This window comes from Amblyomma americanum, chromosome 3 (assembly GCF_052857255.1).
Source record: "Amblyomma americanum isolate KBUSLIRL-KWMA chromosome 3, ASM5285725v1, whole genome shotgun sequence".
Classification (NCBI taxonomy): Eukaryota; Metazoa; Arthropoda; class Arachnida; order Ixodida; family Ixodidae; genus Amblyomma; species Amblyomma americanum.
Genome location: NC_135499.1, coordinates 217,288,108 through 217,312,617, shown reverse-complemented (window position 1 = coordinate 217,312,617; position 24,510 = coordinate 217,288,108). Strand labels below are relative to the sequence as shown.

Genomic DNA, 24,510 nt, shown 5'->3' with positions numbered 1-24,510 from the left:
AAAGCAGGATCCCTGTAAAAAAGGGGGCCTCGGACTGAATTCGTCGCTGTTAATGCCGTTTTCAGTACGTTCACTGGCCATAAATGGTGCACCAGAGTTTTGGTTCCAGTCATCTCGCATTTAACAAAGCGTATGAGCGATAAACGTGTTTTATTTTTTTATTTAGAGTGACAATTCTGCCGCTTCTAGTCCTAAAGAGAAGTGTAGGTTTGGTGACAAAAATGCTTCCCGTACTAACAATCAGATGGCGCCACTAAGCTGAGCTCATCATCATCATCGTATCGTGTCTCCATTTGCATACGCTTAATTAAATGTGCAAATGTGACAAATGGCGTAACGTCCAGCAAAAAACTTGCATTTAGCGTACGTAAACTGGCATGCGCTTATGGTACGCTGCGTCGATTTATACTGTTTTCTAACCATATCTGTGTACTACGGTGTGCGCCGCGAGCAGCCGACACGCAGACGACTAGGCGTGGAGCATCACGTTCAACGCGCTCGCCTGATTGGCTGAGAAGGTCTCTTGGTAATGCTGCAAGTTAGTTATGGGATCGAGTGTACACTCTGCGTGCTCTCTGTCTTGCTACAGGGGCGGCATGCGACGCATTCGGTCGGCACACAATATGAACGTAAACGCGGTAAGCTAGAAACTTTAACTTAGCTTAGTATGTCTGAGTGCTTAATGTTTTAGGTTTCAGTAGGTACACAGCCTTCGTCATAAACATACAACCCACGGGATTTTCTTCGGGCCCATGCGCTTTGAATTCTTTCACAACCCACGGGATTTTCTTCGGGCCCATGCGCTTTGAATTCTTTTGCATCGCCAGCAGGCGGCAACGGCACTCGCGCTGACTCCGAAGCTCACGACATACAGGGATTACAGAGTCAAACTGCACGGCTTAGAACCCCTTGGACTACATGGACGTGTCACACGCGTTGCGTTCGAGTCGTATCAAACGAGCATTGTGCACAGCTATCATCGCTCGTGGGCCGTTTTACAGCATCGACATGCAAGCCGCGTTTTCAACAGTGCTGAAATGCCTGAGGAGCGCGTTGAAATCCCGTGTTATTATTACTTTTTGTACGTGTAACATAACAGCAGTGGCAGAGTGCACGTGTCTCGTAATTTTACGATTACCGCTATCTTCATGTGCATACGAGGACTTTTTTTTCTTTAGAGATCCGCACTGCCACACTGGCGTTCTGCTGCTGATTTGCTCGTGTGGATAGACTCGGCCTACAGGCATGGTGGCTGCAGTTTCTTTTTTATTTATTGACGGATGACCGATGGACCAAGGGTACAATGTGCTGAGGAAACCCGGACTCAGCTTCGAGAGCTGGGAGAATGGGACGAAAGGAGAGACTGCTGAGAGCACGCAGGGCGGGTCCGCGTGTTTGCTTTTTCCTCCCCATTTGGTGGTCATCGAACTTTGGTCGAGTTACGCAGGTCCCGGACGCGTAATTTAAATCTTTCCCCCGTAATGTGTCCCTCCCTATAAATCTGCCACTTTAATAACAAGAAAGAAAAATTAATGTTTCTATAAGTGTCGAAAGAACAGCTTCGTGGCGCTTTCTTTCGGGCGTTCGCTTGACAAGTCGCTCGTTCCTCGATCGTCGGTAGGGAAACCCGGACTCAGCTTCCTTCCTTCCTTCGTGTTAGCGTCTGCGAAACTCCGCCTCAGTTCCTTGCCATTGAGTCGGGCTGTGAGGAGCGGCTGCTTTGTTTCCGGCTGGATGCCTCCGAAGCGACAAGGGGGCAAACGAAGCGCTAAGTCGCGCATCGCTGCCCCGCGTGTGTGTGTGTGTGCGCGCAGCCTTCGAAGCGCGACTGATCGCCGAAGCCCCATTTGCTCTCTTTTCTCTTCGAGCGTGACGCTGCGCTGTCTTCGCCCGCGGTTGCTTCACACGGGGTGGTGCGTCCATTGGTTCTCTATTATTGAGAATAGAGGAGGAGAGAGAGAGGTTATCTAATGCGCGTTCTTCCGTCTTCTCTGTCGCATTCCAAAATCACCGCGTTCCCCTCTTGTCCCATTGACGTCACTCCTGACCGACGTATGCTATCCAGGACTGCTGCGTGTCCAATGAGAATGCTCCTTAATGAGGATGAAGTACCATCCCTGGTCATGCGGTTCGAGTGGCCTAGGCTGTGTGGTCGGGGCTGTGCGCTCTAGGGAGCAGAGCTGCTGACGTCACTTGGTACACCCGCAAGAGGGCAAAAATGGGGGAATTCTCTCTAGAGTAACACTTCTTTGGTTTCTTTGAAGCAACTCGAGGTGGATGTGCGTTGCGGAAATGGTCGAGGATTTGAGTTCCGTCCTTTTCATTAGTTGTGGTAACGAAGGCAAGATGCACGACGGGGCGGCAGTGAGCTACGTTTAGCTTTGGGCGAGTGTGGATGAAGCAACACCAGGCGGTTAACCTGGACACCTGCCTGGAGGTCATCAGGATAGTGCAGTGGTGGAGGGACGCCGGCATTAAAGAATGGGGCGTGTTTTGAGTCGACAAGCAGCCAAAATAAAGACGATACCGATCAATACTCTCAAATAAACTTTGAGGATGCTGTTTCGAACTATGAGAAACGAAAGAGGGCTACGCGCAAGAAAGATCAGCGCACGGGGATTTTGTAAATACACGCCACGCGTGCTCGTAATGCATTCGTCGTAACAAAATAAAGTATGCGGAAGTGGAATAATAAAATAATCGTAAAACCCGACGGATCTATATTGAAGACGCCGTTATCATGGTAAACACATCGACGGTTATCGCTTGTGCACGCTACCTCGGGTAAATCTACGGCCGGCCGGTCTGCGCGCTTTCCACACGATATTCGTGAGATAGGAGTCGCGATACGGGAGTGCGTGTCGGAAACGCGGCGTTCTCGGCATGCCCGCGCAACAGAGGCGCGCAAGACTGCGAATCCACGCTACGGTGATGACGTCGCGCGCCGGCCATGGTCCAGGGCTTGAAATGTAGCTGCCCCCCTCCCCCTCTTTCCTTCATAGATGGACAATGCCGACAACTCTCGGCGCGGCGGTGAAGACGCGAGGCGCAGTCCGCGTTGTGTTTACCGTGCGAACGCAAGCCAGAAAGCCGCGCGCTCGAAGGCCACGCGTTGTTCAACACTTTGGGCGCCGAGGCCGCGGATCTCGGGAGGAGGCCGACTGACGAAATGGGCCCCAACACCGACGGAGCCGACTGCAACAGCCTCGCTCGTCAGCACTCGGGAAGACGGCCGCAGTGGACAGCGGTCGTGGGCCACTCGCTTGTGGCCCGAACGCGAAGTGCTACGACGGTGGCCTTACCCGTTTGCGCACTGGATTCTAAGTCTCGTCTTTATCAAGACTCGCGGCAAGTGATCTGCGCATGTAATACTGCAAAGCGAGCAATACCGTATACCTCTAGTCAATAATCAGCAGTCTTGATGGAAATTGCTGCACCACTTAGTCCCCGCAACGAACGATTAGTCCGCAGGGAGAGTAATTCTGGCCGATGATTGCTTTGAAGTTTGTTTTTGGGGGAGGGACGTTTAGCCTCTGGTGGGAGCATCCGCCTTGCGTGCAAGGGGACCGCGGTTCGAATACCAGTGCCGCCGTAATTCTACGCCAGATTTCCACCAGAAAGTTTACGAGACGACCAGGCATCGGACGTCGCAGCAATTCTGCGAAAGCACTTAGATATACCCTCGATAATTACTTTGATGATTGCTCTAATGAATGTTTCTACTCTAAACAGAGGCTTCACACACGCGGTAGAATTTTTCCGGAGGGCGGAGGCGGTTAAAGGTGGGGTGGGGAGGTAGGTCGTGTGTGGCGGCGGTTGGGCAGACTACTAGAGAAGGGGGTGGAGTGGGGAGGTTGTGGTGGGTGGCGGGTAGGGCTTCTGGAGGGGAAAGGTGGCCGGGGTTGGGGTGGTGAGAGGCATTTGTCTTGAAGTTTACGAAGTGGTGATGATGACTAGTGGGTGGTGCGACAATGCATTTACACCCCTAAATGAATCCGTAAACCCCTTTTTACTCCCTTCTGACTACTATTTATCTGCGTATACCGACAGGTGTGTTTGGCATACACTTCCAAGAGAGTCGTATACATACCCAACAAACAGCGGGACACGGGCGCATTTTTCCGGCTCCCGTGATTCGGGATAGGAGCGGTTGACCGTGCTCTCAGCGGGGGGGCTCCAGTGGAACCCGGAAGAACGCTCTCCCCGTCGCCTTTCCTGTACCGTTTCGATGAAGCGAACGGCAAGGACGTTGCCTGATCGCCCCCTCGGCGTTGTCCGTCGGTGTTGAAAGCTCCGGGCAAATTCGAGCCACCCGTGCAACGGGTCGATAATGGACGCCCCGAGAGCGCAGCGCGGAAGCCGCTATCCGCTCACAACCATATACCGATGCGGGCGTGAGCGTGACATATGCGCGGCACGACCGAGACTCCTGCCGCGCGGCATGTGCTCCCGGTCACAGTGCGCTCGGTGGTCCCTGGCGGTGTGGGCGCACCATTTCCGTCAAACCACTTCACTGCAGCCGTGTGGTCCGCTCCGGTATGCGTTATTTGAGGTGAGAGAGAACCGCGCATAGGCTGCGTGGCGAGTGCGATAAAAAGTGAAGCGCATGCGTCCGCATAGCCGGAGATTTGCGGGAAGTACGGGTGGAATCCGTGTCATTACACGAGGCGTGTACGATGATTTCCAGAGGTACCAGCGGTGTTTTCTTTGCCAGGTGCCTGCTTGAGGGCGCAGTGAGCGGTAGAGAAAGGGAAGGGCAGCGAGATGTAGAGAGAGAGAGAGAGAAAATAAGCTGCTGGAACTCTCCGGCTGTGGATCGTTCCGTTGCTCCTGCCGCGAGCATTGGCCTTTGTACACAGCTGACAGCCCCGAAGGAGAAGCCCTTGTCTGGCGCTTCTATCCCTTCAGCCTCGCAGCGCCGTCACTCTCTGTGTGATCAATACGGATGAGCGCGCGCTGTCTGAAGGAGCCAAGCCACTTTAAGGCAATTTTGCCATAGTTATATTTTTATTTTTCCTCTTATCACTGCCCCCTCCCCTCGCATTTCTACTCTTTTTTTAGCACGAAAGTATGCAGTACTTAACACGGTTCCAACCAAAAATCCTGTGTTGAAGCCTCTGAATAACTCGGGTAAGCTCGGCTAAGTTCGGATTAGCGTCGCTCAAGCTGTAGCCAGTGGGAGGGGAACCTTGTCATCCTCAAGGTTCCCTGCTTTCGCGCATCTACTCGGCTTAACTATTATACGTTAAAACCCTACTACTTATTTTGCTAGCGTAGAGTTTTATTAGACAAAAAAATATGCCGCCAATAGTCATCACACCTTCGCTTATAAAATCCTAACTGCAGGAAGCAAATATCAGATGCTCGAGCCCTATACCAGGCGCCATGAGGATTTTCGCTCGCACAAAGTTTTTGGCGCCTTAAATTTTCAGGCGAGAGAGACTGAGTGTCGCGTTCAAAGAGGAGATTGCTACAGACCTGAAGTGATCTCTGTTTACTGGGTAAGGCAGCTGTAGGAGTTCACCCGCGCTTGCCTTTCGGGTAGCGCGGCGCAAACTCCCATCAACATGTGCGGGGCTTCTACTCGATCTCAATCAATGTGCACTGTACAGGCGCACACGCGGTAACTGACGCTTCGCACGCGCACACACACCGCTGCCAAGCACAGCGCTGCGGAATGCCGCTGCGAGGCTCTTCTTCCCGGTCCGTTGCCGCGCGCTGCGCTCATCCTCTCACAACCGCGCCGCCTCCGCAGTGGTCAGGGGTAGGAACAGTGGCAGCGGTTCATTGCGTCTGCCCGGAGGGGGAGGGTTCAATAGCAAGGAGAGGAGACGGGGAAGAGGAATAAAAGCGACGGCGGGCATGCACCTCCGCAGCGGCGGCCGGTGAAAACCCGGAAAAAGACGGGGCGGTAAAGAAGGGAGACCGCGTGGCCGATGGAGCCTGATGCGGACACGCGCTGCACCGCACGCAGGCCCTGCGTGTGTCGGCGTGCGTGCGGGTGCAGGAGCGTCCAGCACACGTATACGCGGCGTTCCTGGGGCGTTCCTGGGGCGTCCAAGCCGCTGGTCTCATTTCCACGGCGCAGCCAGCCGGCCGCTGTCCTCCGCGGCCCGCGTTTGGCGTTCGATTCCAGCGTGGCTGCGGGTATGCGGCCTCCAGAGGAAAGCGTCGAGGAGCAGCAGCCAGGCGGGCCCCGGGGTGTCAGAACGGAGACAAAATGCGGGGCAGCGCTCCTCGGACGTGCCTTTCGGGGAAGCGTAATTATCCCCTGGCAAGGGGCGGGAGCGGCCCGCCTCTGTGTGTGATCGTAGTGGTGGCGTTCTCCTGGAACGTCGCGAAGGAAGCCCCACGTGGGAGCGCTTCTGAGGACTGAACGTTATCTCCCGAGAACCTGGGGGGCACAGCCGATTTCTTCGCGATGCTGGCGACGAACTTAAAGCCGGTCTTGGTGTCGTGCAGTGAACTCTACTCCCGCTGCCAGCTGCATTAATAGAGGCGAATCTCGGTAATTTAGTAGGCCGAAGGGAGCGGAAAATTTGTTCCAAATACGCGGAGCTATAGTCGGATACAACTCAAGAACGAAGCGGTAAATGCCCCTCAAAGGAGGCCCTCCAGCCAATGGCGTCGGCCGATTCTCGTGACGTCGTGGTTAATCTCCCTGGACCTGCTATCGTGACTTCGCAGGGGGTGCACATGAAAGGGGATTAACCGCGGCTTAATCGGGTGAAACGCGGTGTCATGAAAGTCGGTCGACGCGATTGGCTGGAGGGCCTCCTTTGAAGGGCATCTGCCACTTCGTTCTTTAGTTGTGTGACCGACTTAAGCACAGGCCCGGCCATAACATTACGGAGCACGTTTCGGCGATCAAACTCATCTCAAGCCTTAATTTACCTAGCGAAAATTAGAGTCCATGGTGGAGAGAGGTTGGTCAGATGGTTCTTGATAATCACAAAGTGAACAAGGGAAGGTATAGCCTCAGGGTGCTTGCCAACGTTTCGACAAGAGGACTTGTCTCTGTCTGGACGCCCAGACGAAGACAAGTCCTCTTGCCGAAACGTTGGCAAGCACGCGGTCTCCCTCCCTAGTTTACTTTGTGACTAGCGAAACTTAGGAAGCACTTTGAACATACATTACTACATGCCGCTTGTGCGCTCACGTACTTGTGAACCCAAGCAACCATCATAGCTTCTCTATGGAACGAATGAGTAAATTGCCGACGCTGAAGCTCGTGCTCTAATTTTTTGGCCGCACCCGTACATTTATAACGACGGGACCAAACCGTCACTTAGAATAAACCGCAAGTTTGAATCGATGGCTGACATCTGCACTTCAAGGACTGTAGGTGTTAACCCTTGCTATGGAGTACCAGCAGTATGCGTCCAACAGCCACTGGCTGTACGAATAGCCTGCATCGTACGTGTCATCGCACGGGCTCAGATTTTGAAAGTTTCTCTCCGGCTTTTATTCCCGCTGCTGAGGATTCGAGAACCACTTGAGCAACCCGCACCTCAAGCTGGGTCCTCCCGGACAGAAACACACTCGCTCGTGTACAACGGCGCCTAATCCGAGCAATTTTTCAAGCCTTGCGCGACCAGCGGCACGTCACGCACATCTCGCTTCATCTACGCCGCCCGCCCGCTTGCGTGCCACGTGTCCGTGAGAGGCCCCAGTGTATGCGCCGTCATTCCAAGACCTCTCATGCGCCGTGTGGCTCATCCAAGCTGCTGCTTGGCGCGGCTGGCGAAGCTTACACAGCTCTCGCCGGTGGACGCCACTCGTTGCATCACGTGACCGGTGTGTGCCGATCAATCTCGCTTAGGCGCGCGCGCGCGGACGATAGAGGCGGCAGCCACGTCCTTCTCGGTGGCAGCAGCGAGCGAAGGGCCTCCTCGTCTTCCTTGGCGCGCCCGTCGGTCTAGCTGCACCCCCCCCCCCCTTTCTGGCGCGCGCTATTCGTTTTCTGTCGAGACGTGAGAAGTCGAGAAGGCGCGTCGGAGTGAGCGCTGCCGATGCAGCACGAACGCCGGAGCCCGCCCCGAGGGGAGGTCGACGCTACTCTCCGAAATGCCGACACGCCTGCCTCCGCGGTGCGCGCGTGTGTGTACAGTTGAGCAAATCATTGCAATTTGCCCTTCTCGTTCCATCGTCCTGCCTCCTCCCTTTTTGCTTCTCGCTCGCCGAGATATGGCTTTCACTCGTTGCGGCGGTTTAATATTTTTTTTCCTCTCCGTGTCCGTGCGCGAATGTGCCGCTTCTAATGGCGTCCATTAAATGCAAATGCGCGCGGCTTGTTTGCCCAGCTGCGGTTGGAGCTCTGTACCCGCGCGTGTTCGTGCAAACACGCGCGGTCCCCTGTCGGAGATGTGGAGATGAAAGGCAACCTTCAAGCTGGGAGCTCGCGTCAGTTAGGCGTTACGAGGAGCTGTCCCGACGACCGTGCGCAATGTGTAACGCAGGGCGTGTGAAACATGGCGGCTGAAAGTGACGGCTGCCGATGTTGCGACGAAACGTACTGTAATTGTTCTCATGGAGATAAGCTGGAACCTTGCGCTACATTTTAGTCTAATAATGTTCAGGTGAACCGGGCCCCGGGCGAGACAGATTTTGAGCGAGGGACTTTGAGTGCTACTAACATTTTCCGCCCGCACGATGTCCGAGTCCATCATCAGGACTCAGTTTTTCTCCAGCTGAGTCAACTTTAAAAAGTTAAGCAGCGCTTTCTTTCTTACTGGTTCCGCTCACGCGGATGTTAACGGAAATTATCCCGTTGCGTGCGCAGCAAAACGTGAATGGCAATCTTTTCCTCATCGCAGGCACGCTGTGCAGTGAAGCTGTACGTGGTGCAAGCCTTTTTTGTATGCGTGCGGCTCACCGATGCCGCGCTCAGTAATTAAGACACTTGCTGCGCGAGGCAGCGCAGCCGGATTTCACGGCTGGAAAAGTACCTCGTTTGAGCGCTATAAATCTTTGACACCGCTCGTGCAAGTGCGCGGACTAAGCAGTTTCCGTCAAGGTCTTCTACTGCTTGCTCGGTCAATCTTTGTTTCCTTCCGGCCGTGACCTGGAGCACTAATTGGCGGCCGGCACTGATGATTCTTATTCCGTCCTTAGCACAGAAGCAAGAAGAGCGGACAGGGGAGAAAAACGCGCAGCTCCATTCACGGCGTCGTGCATGTTCGCCGGGCGAGCCGCTTTGCGCGAGACGAACGCAGTAATCAACCGCAACTGCGTTGGAGCGTGGTACCGGGCTCTTCGCTGTGTAAGCCACACTGGTGTGCTTACTCCTAGCTTGCGTCGTTGTGTTGGATAACTTGGATTATTTCTTAACCTTGCTTATGGTGCGTAATTTATGCCGACTCGTTAACGAAGAGAAGACGCAACATGGGCTGGCGGGCTCGCTGTATGTGTGCTTTGGTTGGCAGGCTCGATCCGCGCTAAAGAGTTGGTCGCGATCGAGTATGTCCGTGTATCGGGACGTTAGTTGACGTATCCGTGTGCAGCTGGTGTTTCGGTGCAAGAACCTGCATTACAAAGGAATAAAGCGTCTACTAACAAAATCAGACAGTCCTGTAGTTCTGATCTCTCCGTTTTCGCACAATCCCTGCGGGCTACTATACGAACACACCGATAAATCAGTCGTTCGTATGACGAAAAAACGCCATCGGTCTTTGAAATCGAACGAGACATTCATCAGAAGGAAACAGGGTAGATGGTGTAGGGTGGGGATGCGGAAGTAAGTGCTTCTGCTGAATACAGCTCCGCAGAAGTTGTTTGCAGTGGCCACGTCGTTCACTTTGCCTCACTGTAGACTCACCGCGCGAAATATAGACATTGCGGTTGTCAAGTACCGTGGCGGAATAAGCGGCGGTGTTTCTCACTGGTCAGCGTCCGCTCCATACGCGCTAGGTTCCTTCTCTGTTCAGGGCCGTGACCACAGCGCGTCCTTGCCGACAGCGTGCGGAGCGCTCTCAGCCTAGCCGCATCGAGCCAGCACGACCGCTGTTGTTCTTACACGGGGCCGCATCGACGCGCTTCGAGGCGGCGTTGCGGTCTAGACAGACCGTCTCCTTCCCTGTCTCGACTGTGGTGTCCCCCGATCGCGGAGACAGTTTGAGGTCGCGTCGACCGCTCGCGCTTACAGACCGTCGGTCACGTCTTGCCGCGACGCGGCGGCCGTGTACCCCGCCTCTCGCTATTAGCGTGCAGCGTCGCTAAAGGTAGCGCCACTAATGGGCAGCGGCACGCGCAATACAGCTGCCAGATAAACTGAACGCTCCTCGATTACCCGGAGCGCTTGCGCTGGCCGATCGTTTGAGCCGACGACGCGACGGCCAAGACCCTGTGCCACCGTGGTCTGTTGTGATATGTGGAACGCTCCGCGAATTCTGTCGGCGGCGATCATTGGCTGGCGCCTGCTGTCCAGCTCTCACGACGCTGCATGGTTCTAGCGGGACCGAGTGCGTGTCGTCGTCCCACGCGTTCTTCGCAGTCTGCGCTGACGCCCTCCGCTGCGTCTGCGCCGCCGCGGTGTCTCCTTGCACGGACTACAGTGAACTAGTACACGGACGGCGTCGAGTCCGTGTTTCCGGACATGCTGCTGGGCGGCAGTGGCCATCGCGACTCGTTATCGAGCCACGCCGTCGGTGGCTGGACGACGACTGCACGCCGAGCGCGTCATCTCTCCATCTGCTCGATAAGCGCGACGCCTCAGCTTGGTGACACGTGACAGGGACGAGGCGGCGGTGCGTAGCGCGCGCGGTGTGAATGGATATTCCGCTGCAACACACTGCGGAGATGATTCGATTACTGGATGTCAACCGGCGGACGAGTTGCGCCCCCGTTCTTTGCTTTGCATGGCGACTGACGTGAGCGGTTGCATCAGCGTTCGTCTTATGTAAACCCGTTGCCAATGGTCATATTGAGGAATACCGACTTACATATACGGCACGGGCCGCGGTGCAGTAAACTGAAATGTGCAGGAATGCGTGGCGGAGAAATTTCGACCGCTAACACAGGTGCTATAGCATTAGTCTTGTTCACGATTTCGCGAACACATTTGTGAGTAATCGGTGTATGGATATCAAGAATTCGTTTTTATTAAAAAAAAGATTCATATGGTGATCCACATAGTGCTTGGTTTTGTGTTGTATTTCATGAAGCTGTCTTTTATCAATGGATAAGAGCGAAACATAGCTACGCCGACTCGAGGATTATTGAGGTATATATAGCCGCCGCGGTGGCTGAGTGGTTACGGCGCTCGGCCGCCGGCCCGAAAGACGCGGGTTCGATCCCGGCCGCGGCGGTCGAATTTCGATGGAGGCGAAATTCTAGAGGCTCGTGTACTGTGCGATGTCAGTGCTCGTTAAAGAACCCCAGGTGGTCGAAATTTCTGGAGCCCTTCACTACGGCGTCTCTCATAGCCTTAGTCGCTTTGGGACGTTAAGTCCTCCTAAACCATAAATCATATTGAGGTATATAGATAAGAAACTCGGGTTTCATTAACGCGTCATGAGAAGTGCGGATTGTCACTTACCATTGCTCCCCCAAAAGAAAGGAATGCGTCAGCTGATGTATTTGACCCCATTGACCATCGTGTGGAAGAGTGCGTGAAGGTGCCGAGTGGGCTTCGAGACGTTGGGTTAAAGTTAAAATTTTTGGTTGGAGATTGCAGTTTATTACAAGTGACCGTTATCGTGCTCACAAAGTAAACAATGTTCTGTAAGGTCCTGATCATGAATTCAGACACAAGTCTCATTTCTGTTGGCAACCAACGGAACTTGAAATAGCAGTGAAGGGGCGTTGTTTCCGCCATAACGGTGAGCCTGTCTCCTCGTCCATTCTGTCATCGAGTGTGGAAAACGGCAACATATTTGTCATCAATCTGCCAAACGGGAAACGTATGAAGAACGACTATACTGACCGTGCCAACGGAATTGGCATCGCCTCTTTCCAATTCTTCCTTTTTTTTTCAGCGCACTACCGCCTGAGCGAACGTCGCCGGCACAAAGTTTCTCACAGCAGCCTCAAAAGCTGCGGCACACTTATTTTCTGAGTATCGAGTATCGTTCAAATAAACGATGCATTAAATATGTATTTTCGATACCGACACTTCGATACTTTCAATTTTGGCAAGCGGCATACCTAACTCGACACACAAAATGTATCGAAAGATAGTATCGAAGATACATGTATCTTCGATACGCATGTATATTCGATACTGCTCATGCCTGACTTTTCTATACCTCCGAAAGCAGTCACGATTTCATCACCTGCGCGCACGACAGGCTTGTGTTCCCGATTATCTGGGCTGATGTGAGACAGGAATGTAGCATTTATTTCACTATTACTGCCCTTGATTTCACCAGTACACGGAACACTGAATGTAGTAAGTGAACGCTAATGTTGGGACATTCTCTAGCGTGAGAGATTTCGCGCGCTACTTATGTTTCTGTTACGCCAGCGCCCTCACCCCATCCTTTTTGTTGTTGTTTTCCAGCACTGGCTCGATCCGAACAAGAAAATTCACAGGCAAGTAAAAGGTGAGTCTTAATTCCATATCCCTCGTTGGTTGTGTGTGCTCTTTTGTGCATTAGTTCGTCTATGCTCATTGAGTAATTAATTGATTAATTAAATATAACGGACTAAGCTCAGTCCAAGAAGGAGAGGATGGAGCCAAACAGGGAATCTGTCGCCATACGCCAGTGTAAAAGTGTGTTCAATATAGACGCTCTCAGCATGCGGTACACACAGAAAAAGAAGGGGGACAGAGACTCCGATGGGTGGAGACAGCAGAAGCACATCACGTACGAGAAGTAAGCAGAGATAAATTAAGAGGCAAAGCATTCCAGTCAGCCTCGGCGCTTGTAGCGGTTGCTGATGGAGCGAGGAGACAACCGCACTCGGTTTTTCGAATTTTCTGTACATTTCTGTATTTTTATACATTTGAAATACAGAAGAATATTCTGTATTTGCGTAAATATTTCTTTTTCTCTATTATTCAACGAGGTTGTACCCGTCTCTGAAATAGTCGCTGTTGTCGAACGTCGTCCGAGGACAGGGTGGGGCAGAAAAGACCCCAAAAGAGGCAAGCACAATGTTGGGACTAACAAAAAGAGTTAAGAATAAATGTATCTGCCCGTGCTGCAATGCTGAGAAATAGAGAGATAGAAAAGAAAAGCGACTAGGAAGAGCAGAGGTTGAATGGAGAGGACATCACTGGTCACTGTCACGATTGTTTATACGTACGTAGTACATACGTCCTGAAACCTCTTTGCCTGCTCACAGGGGAGAAGAGCGCGTCCTGAAATTCTTCACATTAGTGGCAGTAACCTTCTGCGCTCAATGTATGTCGAGAACTGCAACCCTTTTGCTTTTTCCCATTTCTGTCGCAGATGGGCTATAGATAGCCTAGCAGCGTGTACGCGTACAGCTTTTAATTATGCCAAATCATTGAGAAGACCATGACGGCGAAAATTAAAACTGTCCGGCGTCTGTGTGAAGCCTTCACCAGCCGTGGCTGGTGGCAGCTGAGTGTTGTTTAGGGGAAGTTCCCGCTCTCTACCTGTAACACCGGCTATAATGAAAGACCGGCGATAGCAACTTGGTGAGGACACTTCAGTGACAGATAGTTATTGGCTTTTAGCGATGATAGTGGTTTAGTGAAGTTACTAGTAGCGGTTGTAATCTTCGAGGCGCAGTTCGCCCTCCATGGAGACTGCATGCAGAACGATAGCACGAAGGAAAAGGAGGTTGAGTGGAATGCTGTCGCGTTTCCTCCGCACCAGTTCGATTGATCGCCCCTCAGTTTTCTGTGCACACGTGTCTTTGGATACCACTCGCTCGTAATTGGAGTCCACGACCCTCCGTGAGTCCGTCAACGCCAGCGGCGGCCGAACAGCTTCTTACTAAACACGAGCAATGCGGGCTAGGCGGCACTCGTTCTTATTCACGTTGTACGTATACATACTGGTTGCTGCCTCGGCCGTACACATCGCAACAGCGTGCTGCTCTGGCTCGCTTCATATCTCCGCATGGTTTGGCTTATATCACAAACAGAACTATTCCAACTTGTGTGCGCGGCCACTGCAGGATGGTTCAGGCCTATTGATCCAATTCTTTAATTCGTTCCGTATTGGGATCAATCCATCCGTGTGGTCTGCGGCTTTTAGACGCAAGGTCTCAGAGCTGTTCACACCTGTGGAATGCAACGTCTTACAGCGACCGAGGTGGGGATAAAAAAATGAAAGAAGGAAAGAAACGATACCGAACGCATTTCTCTCACAGGTTCATCGCTCCCACAGCGCCTGCTCCTTCAATCGCTGAGCGAAGCCCTCACGAAAACGTCGTTTGCGTTCGCCAGCGACATGCTCGCCGTGTCCTTATCGCGCTGGTGTATCGGCGAAGAGAGGCTCACGCCTTCTTGTTTCCATCTTGACTCATTCACCGAACCCCAATAGACGCAGTGTCTGCCTTTTCTCAAGGCACGAGGAGCACTGTGCAGGGTTCCCGAATCGACCGCGCCACGGGCCGCTGGATGGACGCGAGGCGCGGTCGTGAGCACAGGCGTTATCCCGCAGATCTGGCCGAAGCGCGCTCGCCTCTTTTGTGGTGCTGCCCCAGAGATGCGTGGACACAACGGTTCGTTTCCGATGTCTGCGTGAAAGAGGGGCTCCGAGACGCCCGGTGATACCGTCGCCTAACGGAGAGGTAGGCGCACAAACGAAAACAGGCGCCTGCTGTTGATAGAGGTGTAATGGTGCGGAGGCTGGCTACATTATATATTCTACGCGCACCGCGCTTGCCCCGCCTATCCGCTATCTCCACCGTGGCCCGCGAGTGCGGGGAGCGATAAGACGATGCGAGAGGAACGGTCGTGGTGCGCATCGCTGAGAGCGTCCAGGGAACTTCGGTGCGCCCGAAATGGACCGCCCGTGATCGCGTGCTGGGCACGCCTTTGCTCTGCGTTGATGCGCCTGGTACGGACGGCTCTTAGAAGTGCATTCCGTGTCTATACACTGCATGCCTCTGCTCCACTCCCACGTACGCGCAGTATCGATCTGCGCGTCCGATTGTGCGGCAGCACGCACGCAGCCTTGTTGCGTGCCATGGACAGTGCGGATTCCTACGGCGCACGTCCACTACAACTGGTCGGGAAAGAGCAGGCGCTTTCGACGCAGATGTGCCCCTTACTTATGCTGTCCTTGCAATCTGCTATACAGTAATCATGCGTGGATAGGTCAGTTTTAAATTTCTTCTTAAAATTGTTCGCCGAACCTCTGCCTGTTATAACCTGGCTTCGCGTAAAGGGTGCTTCTGTCTCCGCTGTATAATCACTATCCTCAGTGCGACGTAGCGTAGGCCACAGAACAATATATTAATATCCGAAAAGATGCAATTTTGCTTTGGAGGGTCCTGCAAAGGCTATTGAAGAATTATTTTAGTTCCCCAACTTGCGATGGCGACTCACCATTATATTGGATTGAACAGTCTATAGAAAACGCGCATATTGGAACTCAGTTCTGACACCACATCATTTCCTCGAAAACACATTTGAGTCAACTGGTGCCCCAGCTGAGGGAGCTCTCTGAGGAAAGTGACTTTCTGCCAGACTGTTTTCCATTGTTGATGTCTTGTTTGTCTTTACCCCCTGCTAGCAGAGACGAATTGCACAAATAAATCCACACCCCCTCTAAGAGTCATAATCTTACTCCGCCTACGAAGGTTGAAGAAAACTGTAAAGTTTTTGGTAGCTCTGTGTTCTGCTATGACAGTTGTTAACTGCAGCTCTATTAACTACAACGCAATCCTATTCATCTTTAGGCACATATTCCTGCTTGGTTCTTCACATCCTCACTCCTGACTTCCTTTTCGCTTACTGCTTTAAATTACAATGTTTCTCTCGCTTGTGGCAGCATCCAAAAAGAAAAAGAAAATATCAGTCTTTGTCATATGGCCTGAAGCAAAACCACGCGCATAAAACAGTTACGAGTTGCTGCACGAATCGGCATCCACTGCACCCGCCGCCATCATCATCGTCTTCCTGAAAGGCCGTTGCTGTCTGCCGGTTGTCCGCACCAACCACCCCATAGTAATTCTCTCCGCTATCCTTTTCGGTTATGTCTCTTTATTCTGTCCTGCTATTACCCTCGCTACCCTTTCTATTGACACCGGCTGCAGGTCGGGTGTGCAACAAGTGGAAGCTTTCGTGGCCAGCAAACATTTTTATCGTTCGTTTTTTAAAATTATTATCTATAAAAAATAACGCTACCAACACGACCACGCCTGTTAAGTACGCTGTATGGCGCATCTTTCTCTCTTCCCGCTTTTCCTCATCAGGGGAGGTTCAAGCTGTTGGCGGCACGGGTTCGAATCGGGCGGAATCCCTACCTTTCTTTTTCACTCCCACCTTCCTCCTTTCCCTCACTGCGCGGTTGATGTGTCCACCGAGAAGTGATGATAATTATGGGTTTTTATGGCGCAATGGCGTCTATGGCCACAGAGCGCCATTGCACAAGGTCATTTTAAACTTCTCAAGGTGGAGTCAAATGCCCATTCCCCAAGCGTTTCACCCTAAATAAGCCGAGCACCAGACCAGGGGAAAGCTTGTACCCATTGTATCACCGGTGGGTACCCGGCGGCACTGGAAGAAGTGAGGAAGTTATTGCGCCACTTACTCTCCTCAAAAACCGCTAATTTGCCGCGCTTTTCCTTTATTCGAAAGGTTCTTTTCGTTCTGGTTGCGTCGAGTATTCATTTCTCTGCTCATTCAGCGGTGCGTGGTTGTACGTGATTTCCTTGTTACGGCACGATGTCCGCTGACGGACCGTTTTTCGCCTATACTATACGCATATTCCACGAGACTTCACGAGTCGTGAAAGCACACGAGTCCCAGGAGAGGTAAAAAGGAACGGTTCCAAACCGAAAGGAACGATCACCGAGGGGAACTATACAAGCATGCACGGTCGAGCAGGCACGAACAAAAGAGTGTCTTGCCGTGGCTTGCCGGACAGGCACGCCGCTTCGGGGCCGGACCGGATGAATGACCAACGACGCTGTGTCGCCGCGCCCCAGTGAGGCTGCGCCGTCACCGTCACGCTGGCCTGGCCACGGCCTTTCGTTTTCGGAGCTGCAGAGGAGAGTCCCCGCGCGCATTCGTTCCGCGACGTTGTCTTTGCGTGAGAAAAACGCAGGCGCAGAGCTCGTTAGCGTATCAAAGCTCGCGGTGTATAGCGAGAGTTTCATGCACCCGGCTTGTTGGGGAGTCTTCGCTCCTCATTAGTGAATTTGGCGGCTTGTCCTCTGCGACTGGCCATTCCTTCATAAACGGATGTTTGACAATTAGTTCCTTGCCACGGGGGGCTCCGTGGAGGAGCTTGACCTTTCGACATCATCGACGCATTTCCCCTTAAGTTGGGGTTATTCGTCCATCAGGTGACCGAAACGCACCCGCGTTGGCCAACTTGGTAAATGGACTTCCGTTCTTGAGCACGCTGCGCCGGTCGTAACAGCGTCTCGTGGGGAGAGAAATGTGCTTAGAAGCCATTCTTTCGCGTTTGGATACGGAGTACTGGTTTCTCGCAAAAACTGCACTCAGACGAGTGCAGAGCTGATATGGTTTATCTTTCCATCTAATTTACTTTCTGGTTTACTTTTTGGTTTATCTGGTTTACTCTCCAATAGGAATCTGGTTTACTTTCCAAGAAAAAAAAATCTCCTCCTAGATGCTGATTCTCCTCCTAGACGCTGCCGCAGAATCACCGCCGGTCGCCATGGACGCCTTCAGCTCACCTACTCCTGCGCCCGCCCCATTGTTGACCGACCTATTCCTTCGCTCTATCGACGCCACTCAACCTCCAACTCAGCGAACCCAGCTTCTTGCTCTTCTTGAGGAGTTTCACCCCTCCTTCGATTGCCACCAGCATGGTTTGGGGCGCACGTCGACTGTCGAGCATCGCATTGACACCGCCGCCCATGCCCCTCTGCGACAGCGCCCATATCGTGTTTCCGCCATTGAATGACGAGTTATTGAAGAGCAGGTAGACACCATGCTTCAGAGCGGCGTTATTCAGCCTTCCAACAGCAGTCCGAGGTCAGCTAGTCCAGTCAGGAGCGTGAACCAGGCGATGACCATGCGGCTCGCGCATATGCTCGTCGACTTCTTTACAATGGAGCCAGGAGCGTGAACCAGGCGATGACCATGCGGCTCGCGCATATGCTCGTCGTCGTCCTTACAATTACCACAAATGTTACTAGGTCTCTTTTCTTCTTCGCGCGTTTCGAGCTCAAGGGACTGGGTCTCTAGCGAAAATATAATGTGGCGGAGATATCACGCCCGTCTACGTTCGGAAAAAAAATTACGGACGATTAAGCGCGGTTAGGCCAGATGCGAATTAGGTGCGCTAGAACTTCGGTTTTCTTTCTCTCATTGGTCGTTCTCTACTTTAAATTCATAGGTCCCTGGGAGTCCTGATACCAGTATCCTGGCGCAGTGATGCAGCGGTTAGGGGATGCGCCACTGCCCTGCGATGGCAGATGTCCCCGGTGGGGCTTGGGAGACCCAAGAGCTCTCGCGACCAATCATTAATTGAACTGTCGCCTGCCGCGGTGATGGATGGATGGATGGATGAAAAAAAACTTTATTTGAGACAAATATTTAAAGTGTTCTTGACGCTTACGGGTCACTGGGCGTCGTGGTCGATCCTTGGTACAGGATGACGCACTTGACTGCTACCTTCGTGTCTCGGCGTACGAGAAATCGTTGCGCTTCCTCGTCCTGGCTGGCCAGCAAGTGCTACCACTGCGTCACACTCGGGTGGTCTATTCTAGGTTCTAAGTCTGCCTTAGAGCAGGTCCATGTGTCATGCTTTAATTAAGGTGGCTAGACAGGGGTAGCCACCTTACTCTAGTGTAGGTTTACCCTGGCACCACGGACATTCGTCTACATAATGTGTAGGGAAAATCTTGTGTAGTTTGCGCAGGTGCGGGTAGGTACCGGTTTGTAGTCTGCGCCAGTCTACCGCCTCCTCTTCGGTTAGCCTTTTGTGTGGGGCTGAGTAGCGTTTACGCTGACCCCTGTAATGATCTAGTATGTCTGAGTACGTGGGGTAACAGCGTCAAAGGTGCCCGTGGTGCGAAATGTTGAGCCTGCTCGGTTGACGTACCCTCGAGCTAACTCGTCTGCTGCCTCGTTGCCTCTCATCCCCTCATGTCCCGGAACCCATACTATACTATGTTTAGTGCTTATGTGTCTTCTCGTCGTGTGCAGAATAGAACGTTGTGATGACGTCACAAGGCCGCGTGGCCTAGTTGGCCCTCCTGCCACCCGGCTCTTCAACGTCTCAGAGGGGCCGGAAGATCACACAGGAGGGACTCTGTTCACAAAGCAATTGTATCGGTCGGTTGTATATAAAAAAATATTCTGAGGAGCGCCACATCACCACAAACAATGTGTTGTTGGTTTTACCCAGCTATAGTTTCCCGATTTTTTTGTTTATTCCTTGGTTCAATCAAGTTACGTGAAACACCCTGTATATAAACCTCTGAGCTCTGATAGACTGCACATCGGATGACTTTCATTAAACACATGAAGAAAAGAAGAAAATAGGGGCAAGAAAGAGGTTTATAATTAGGCCCCAGCTTCTTCCAGATGACCGTGGTGAGATAGAGTGAAAAAAAACACATTCCTTTCACGTTGTTGGAGCCATGAGTGCGTTGCGCATTCGTGTGCTCAGCACGCCACAGGCGCTATCGTTGAAGACCGCAGGACTCGTTCGTTTCAAAAGTTCGGAATCTAGCCCGCTGTCTGACACAAAAGGGCCCGCGCCGAATGTCAAATGACAGCGGCCCATAGTCATTGAAAGCGTGGCTGCGAGCATCGCCAATGGTAGCGCGCGCACGTAATCACGCGGAGCCGAGCTATGGCTGGGTTCCGCCGCAGCCGACTGCTGATGGTGGCCCAGGGGCCGATTGTCGTCGTCACGGCGGCCACGCCGGGTCGACGACGTTTCTCTTTCGTCACGCCGGCGTGACGAGAGGGTGTCTCTCTCGAGGGAAGGGGAGAGGGGAACCGGCTGATCAGCGAGGACTCACGGATGCCGCGGTCATCCGCCTTCGCCTGCAGACGCGCGTGTGTGCAGGCACCCTCACGGAGCTCACAGTGAGGGTTCCTCCGGGAACCGTTGTCTGGGCAGTGTTCGGGAACGGTGTCTGCGGCAAGACGGACGGTTCGTCGGTCGGCGCGCAGCCGTTGACCCCGATTCACGCAATGCTCGGGTAATCGATGGCCGACCCGCGGACGGCCGATGCTCTCGCGGCGGCGGAGCACGCGTTCGACCGTGAACGAGCAACGGGACTCGCCTTTCCCGCGCCGCAGCGGCAGGCGAGGCTCTTCGTGCCGCTCGGGTTTGCGTGCTCCGCGTCTGCCGCGCATGCACAGCACGCGTCGACTGCCACGCCCGCCTTGTCGGCGCTGGCGGATCCTGTCTTCCTGGCACCTGCGGCGTGTGCTCTCCTTGCGAGGTTATTTGTGCCTTGCTCGCGTTTATTCGAGTCACTTCAGTGCCTCGTGCATTTTGATCGGCAGCACTGGAAACAGGATTGCACGGAATTCCTGCTTTTTACGGCGATAGCTGTATAGGTGTCGTTCAGCGAAAGCTTGTCCTCGTTGTACGCGCATGCTAACTCACGGCGCGATTGCAAAAAGATGGGGGCTTGAAAGCTAATAGATCCTCGCAACAATACGGCGCCCGCCGTCATACATGAATGGACGGACGGACGCATAAAGCTGAACCCTTTAAATCGGGTGGTGGCTCAAGCCACCTAGCCATGATTCGTGAAGTTTTACTCTTGTCATTATTTTAGCCACCAATCAGGTATACTTCGCTTGGTTACTTCCACCCGCTTAAAATCCATTTTTGCCTCGAAAGAGCCTCCTGTCGCCCTCCAAATCTCAGAATGATGACGAGACAGTCTCGAGCCCAAAATTTTGTCTTGTTTCAGAGGACATGTGCATGCTCTCCATGCCCGAATACGCATAATGACGTGTGCGCGGTCTTACCTGTTGCAGGCATGCAGACTTTCACGTTCTACTTCGGCGTCAAGTTCTACACTCCGGACCCTTGCAAGCTGCTGGAGGAGATCACGAGGTGAGTGCGCGTACCTGGAATGTTTACGCAAGCGGCAGAGGCATATCCAGTGCCTTACTGTCAGGTTGGGCACGAAAACTTTTCAGGACACTCGGGCACGCAGTTCCTTGGAGAGAACGTATTGCAGGGATCGAAGCATAGCAATGACGGAATTGCCAGACGGCAGTGGTCGTATGTTCCACTGCTAAAGCAGGTCATTGTGTTCATATTGGTTTACGCAACTTTCAGCTTGGCGTCTACATATCTTCATGCGAGCACGTGGTCTGTACGTAATGTATCTACGTCTTTGCCAGCGTGCAAATATTTGTTCCGCAGCGACAGTGACAGCCAGCTGTTGACAAAACTAGCAAGACGTCTATACAGCCATACCAAGCAGGTGCTCCCGGCTTCTGCCTGGTGTGAGGTATGCTCGGTATACGTTTGGAAGTGTACTGGGGGCTCTTGTGCCATACGAGACCACATACTGGCTCCGTACCTTTCTGCAGCAAGAACTTTCGATTTTTTTCGCTCCCTCCTGCATCCATTCACTCACGGTACGGTTGAGATGTCACCAAGAATTTACAGTTACAGTTCCACTTCTTTTTCCTCAAAACCAATATTCCAATTATTATTTTCATTCATGTGTTGTGCGCAGCGACAAGAAATGTGTGCAAGACCACGCGTTTGAAATTTGTTGACTGAGTCACTTTTAATGCGTGAGCATTAGAACGGCCATGCCATGAAAACCCGCCGTCCGTCTGGAGAGGAGGAGGTGGAGGTACTGTGACGTCACGAAGAAGGAAGCGCAGTTCGCACACGTGCGCCAAGGCTCATGGGGGAGGAGTCAAAAGAACTAGAACTATTGGAATTCTATTTGGAATTGAAATTGGAGTAATTACATTATGAATTATAATCGAAATTAAAAGAAATTGAATTGGAGGAATTATAATTGCATGTCACAGAATTGAAAAACATGAAAAGAAATTTGTAGTAGCAAAACTTAAATTGGCATCCCTGTGAATGAATTCGATTGTTGTTAGTGGCTATTTAATGAAATTTTAATAACAATATAACAATGGAAAAGACGTTGCTAGCTGCGACATCTGCCAGCGGAACCTGAAGCGCCTGAGCTGCGACTAGTGGGAATAAAAAGACAGGGAGAGGACAGGGAGACGGAAAGAGAGGGGGAACGATAATAAAAAAGGATAGGCGGTAATATACACTATGTACAAATACAGAATATGGAAATAAATGTGGGATGCTGCGCCGCGCATGATAGGAGTACTCGGTTCGTCGACACAAATCGTTCACAGAATCAAAGCCCACATGCTAACGCATTTCCGTCTGCATCAGTTGCATTGATCACCCGTGTTTATCGGAATCAGGATGGATCGTTGACTTAGTCATCGGGACGGGGAGTAGGGGTGGAAAGATTACTACATTCGGTGGCCACGTCAGGGCACAAGCCAAAGCTGTCCTCTTTACCTCTGAGCGGTTGGCCACTTTCATTGGGAGCTGGATCGCCTTCAATGACTTGAAGTGACGTCAGAATGAAACATATAAAAGGGAAGTTAGCCGAGGAATGGTTGTTGGAAATTCTGCTGGGCAGCACGCGAGCTCTCTTTTACCGCGGGCCGCGCGCGGCGTTTCGTGCAGTTCGCACGTGTACGGTGCGTGCGTTGCTTGACGACTGCTTTGCGTGGAGCTGCCCGCGGCGATCGTGCCTCTTCGATTTCGGGTGGAAAGAAAAGAGAACGCGAAAGCACACATTGTCCGCCTTTGTTGCCGCAACGCGGCCGCCTATAAAGAAGCCATTGAGTGCGGTATATACCCTGCTCTGCTCGTCGTCCCGCGGCGGTAGTCAGAGTGGCAATGCGCCTCCGGGGCCCCGAGTCCGCCGACACGTGCGGTCTGGTCTGCCTTCCACGCCGACGCCGCACGAAATGCTATAGCCTGAAGTGCTCTATCTAATGACGCGCGCTAAACAGCGCTGTTCTTTTATTGAGGCGGCAGTTTGCTCTTTTCGTGACTTGAAATTCACGTGTAGCTTTCCGAAAGGCGAACCTGTATGGCCTCTTTAAAGCATCGTCAGGAATCGAGTACATGACGGTAAAGACTGGAGCGTGTCTGGAAACTGAGTGCTCGTTTTTTAGTCCATCGACCATTTGGGCAGACAATGACCTCTTTGACGAGAAACAGCACAGGTGCGGTCGGAAAAAAAGAAGAAGAAAGGAAGATGGCCCGTCTTTTAGGGGTTTGAACCTTTTGACGGTTGATTTATTTCTCAGAAAATGTGAAAATTTGCCCCCGCAGTCGATTCTTTGTTGCAATGCTTCAGGATGAAAAAAAAAAGACTGAATACCGAAGAAAGTAAAAAAAAAAATGGACGGACGGTATTGCAGTACCATTGAGCGCGTCCGCTTCCGCGTTGTTGCGAGTATGTCGGGCTCGGAGTCGGAGATGGTTGCGTGTAGTTCCCCGTCCGAAGACGAGCGTTCGTTCTCTGATTCATATTCAGTACGTGCATGGTAAGCACTCCGAATCGGAAGAACCATCACTGTCATCGCCAGAGGAGTAGAAGGAACGCCAACGTGCAGCTGAACTAAAAAGGCTAGCTGAACACCTCGAAGAAAATTGAACTAGCAAAGCGGAGAGCGATAACGCTATAGACGTGAGGGACGTAAGGGCGCCGGCATTAAACCAAGCGAAGTGCCAATCAAGACAAAAATCAGCTCTTTCATATAGCTCCACAATAGCAGACGAAGCGCGCGGAGAAACCGAAACTATGCGAGCGCCGATCGTAAAGTACGTGGAGCAATGAGCGGCTAACTTCAGTTTTTTTTTTTTTCAGCAAGACAGAAACACAAGCAAAATGTTTTGTAGCTCTCGTGAGGTGGCGCAACCTCCTCGTACGCGCCTATTTTCAATGTGGCGCGAAATTTCGAATCGCCGCTGCACATGTATACGGCAGCGACCGTCAGTTGTTTAAAAACGAGCCTCGTCGGAAAGACTACATATTTGAGCCTGCACGCTACTGAATCACATTGTAGATGTGCTCATAATGATTATATAAGAGGACTAGAGAGGGCTGTGTGAAATGAGACCGCTGTTTACTTTGTTACTTTGTGTGGTCCCACTGGTGGTATCAGGGCTTCGAGGATTTGGCAAGTGCAGTGACTATGATTCCAGGCTTCAAGAAGAACACACCCAGCGTGTGATATAACGCTCATTTGGCTTTCGTAAAAGGAAAGCAGCCTTGCAAGGTCCGTGTTTATAACATATTGACAGCGGTGTGTAGTTGTCAGTGGTTTTCTTTAAATTGTTTCAGCTCTTGTTTATTCTGTTGGTGAAATGTTTAGGGGAATCCCTCGAGGTGTAGTAGATT

At 52.2% G+C, this 24,510-nt stretch overlaps 1 protein-coding gene across 3 annotated transcripts in view; it reads left to right on the top strand.

The window, feature by feature from the left end:
• The window catches only part of LOC144126065 (band 4.1-like protein 4), a 96,065-nt gene that overhangs the window by 42,900 nt on the left and 28,655 nt on the right, over nt 1-24,510 (top strand). For all 3 annotated transcript variants that reach the window (XM_077659973.1, XM_077659971.1, XM_077659972.1), the window contains exons 3-4: nt 12,500-12,542; nt 21,068-21,146. In XM_077659973.1, coding sequence (XP_077516099.1) covers nt 12,500-12,542; nt 21,068-21,146 — 122 coding nt within the window. The remainder of the gene's footprint in view (nt 1-12,499; nt 12,543-21,067; nt 21,147-24,510) is intronic.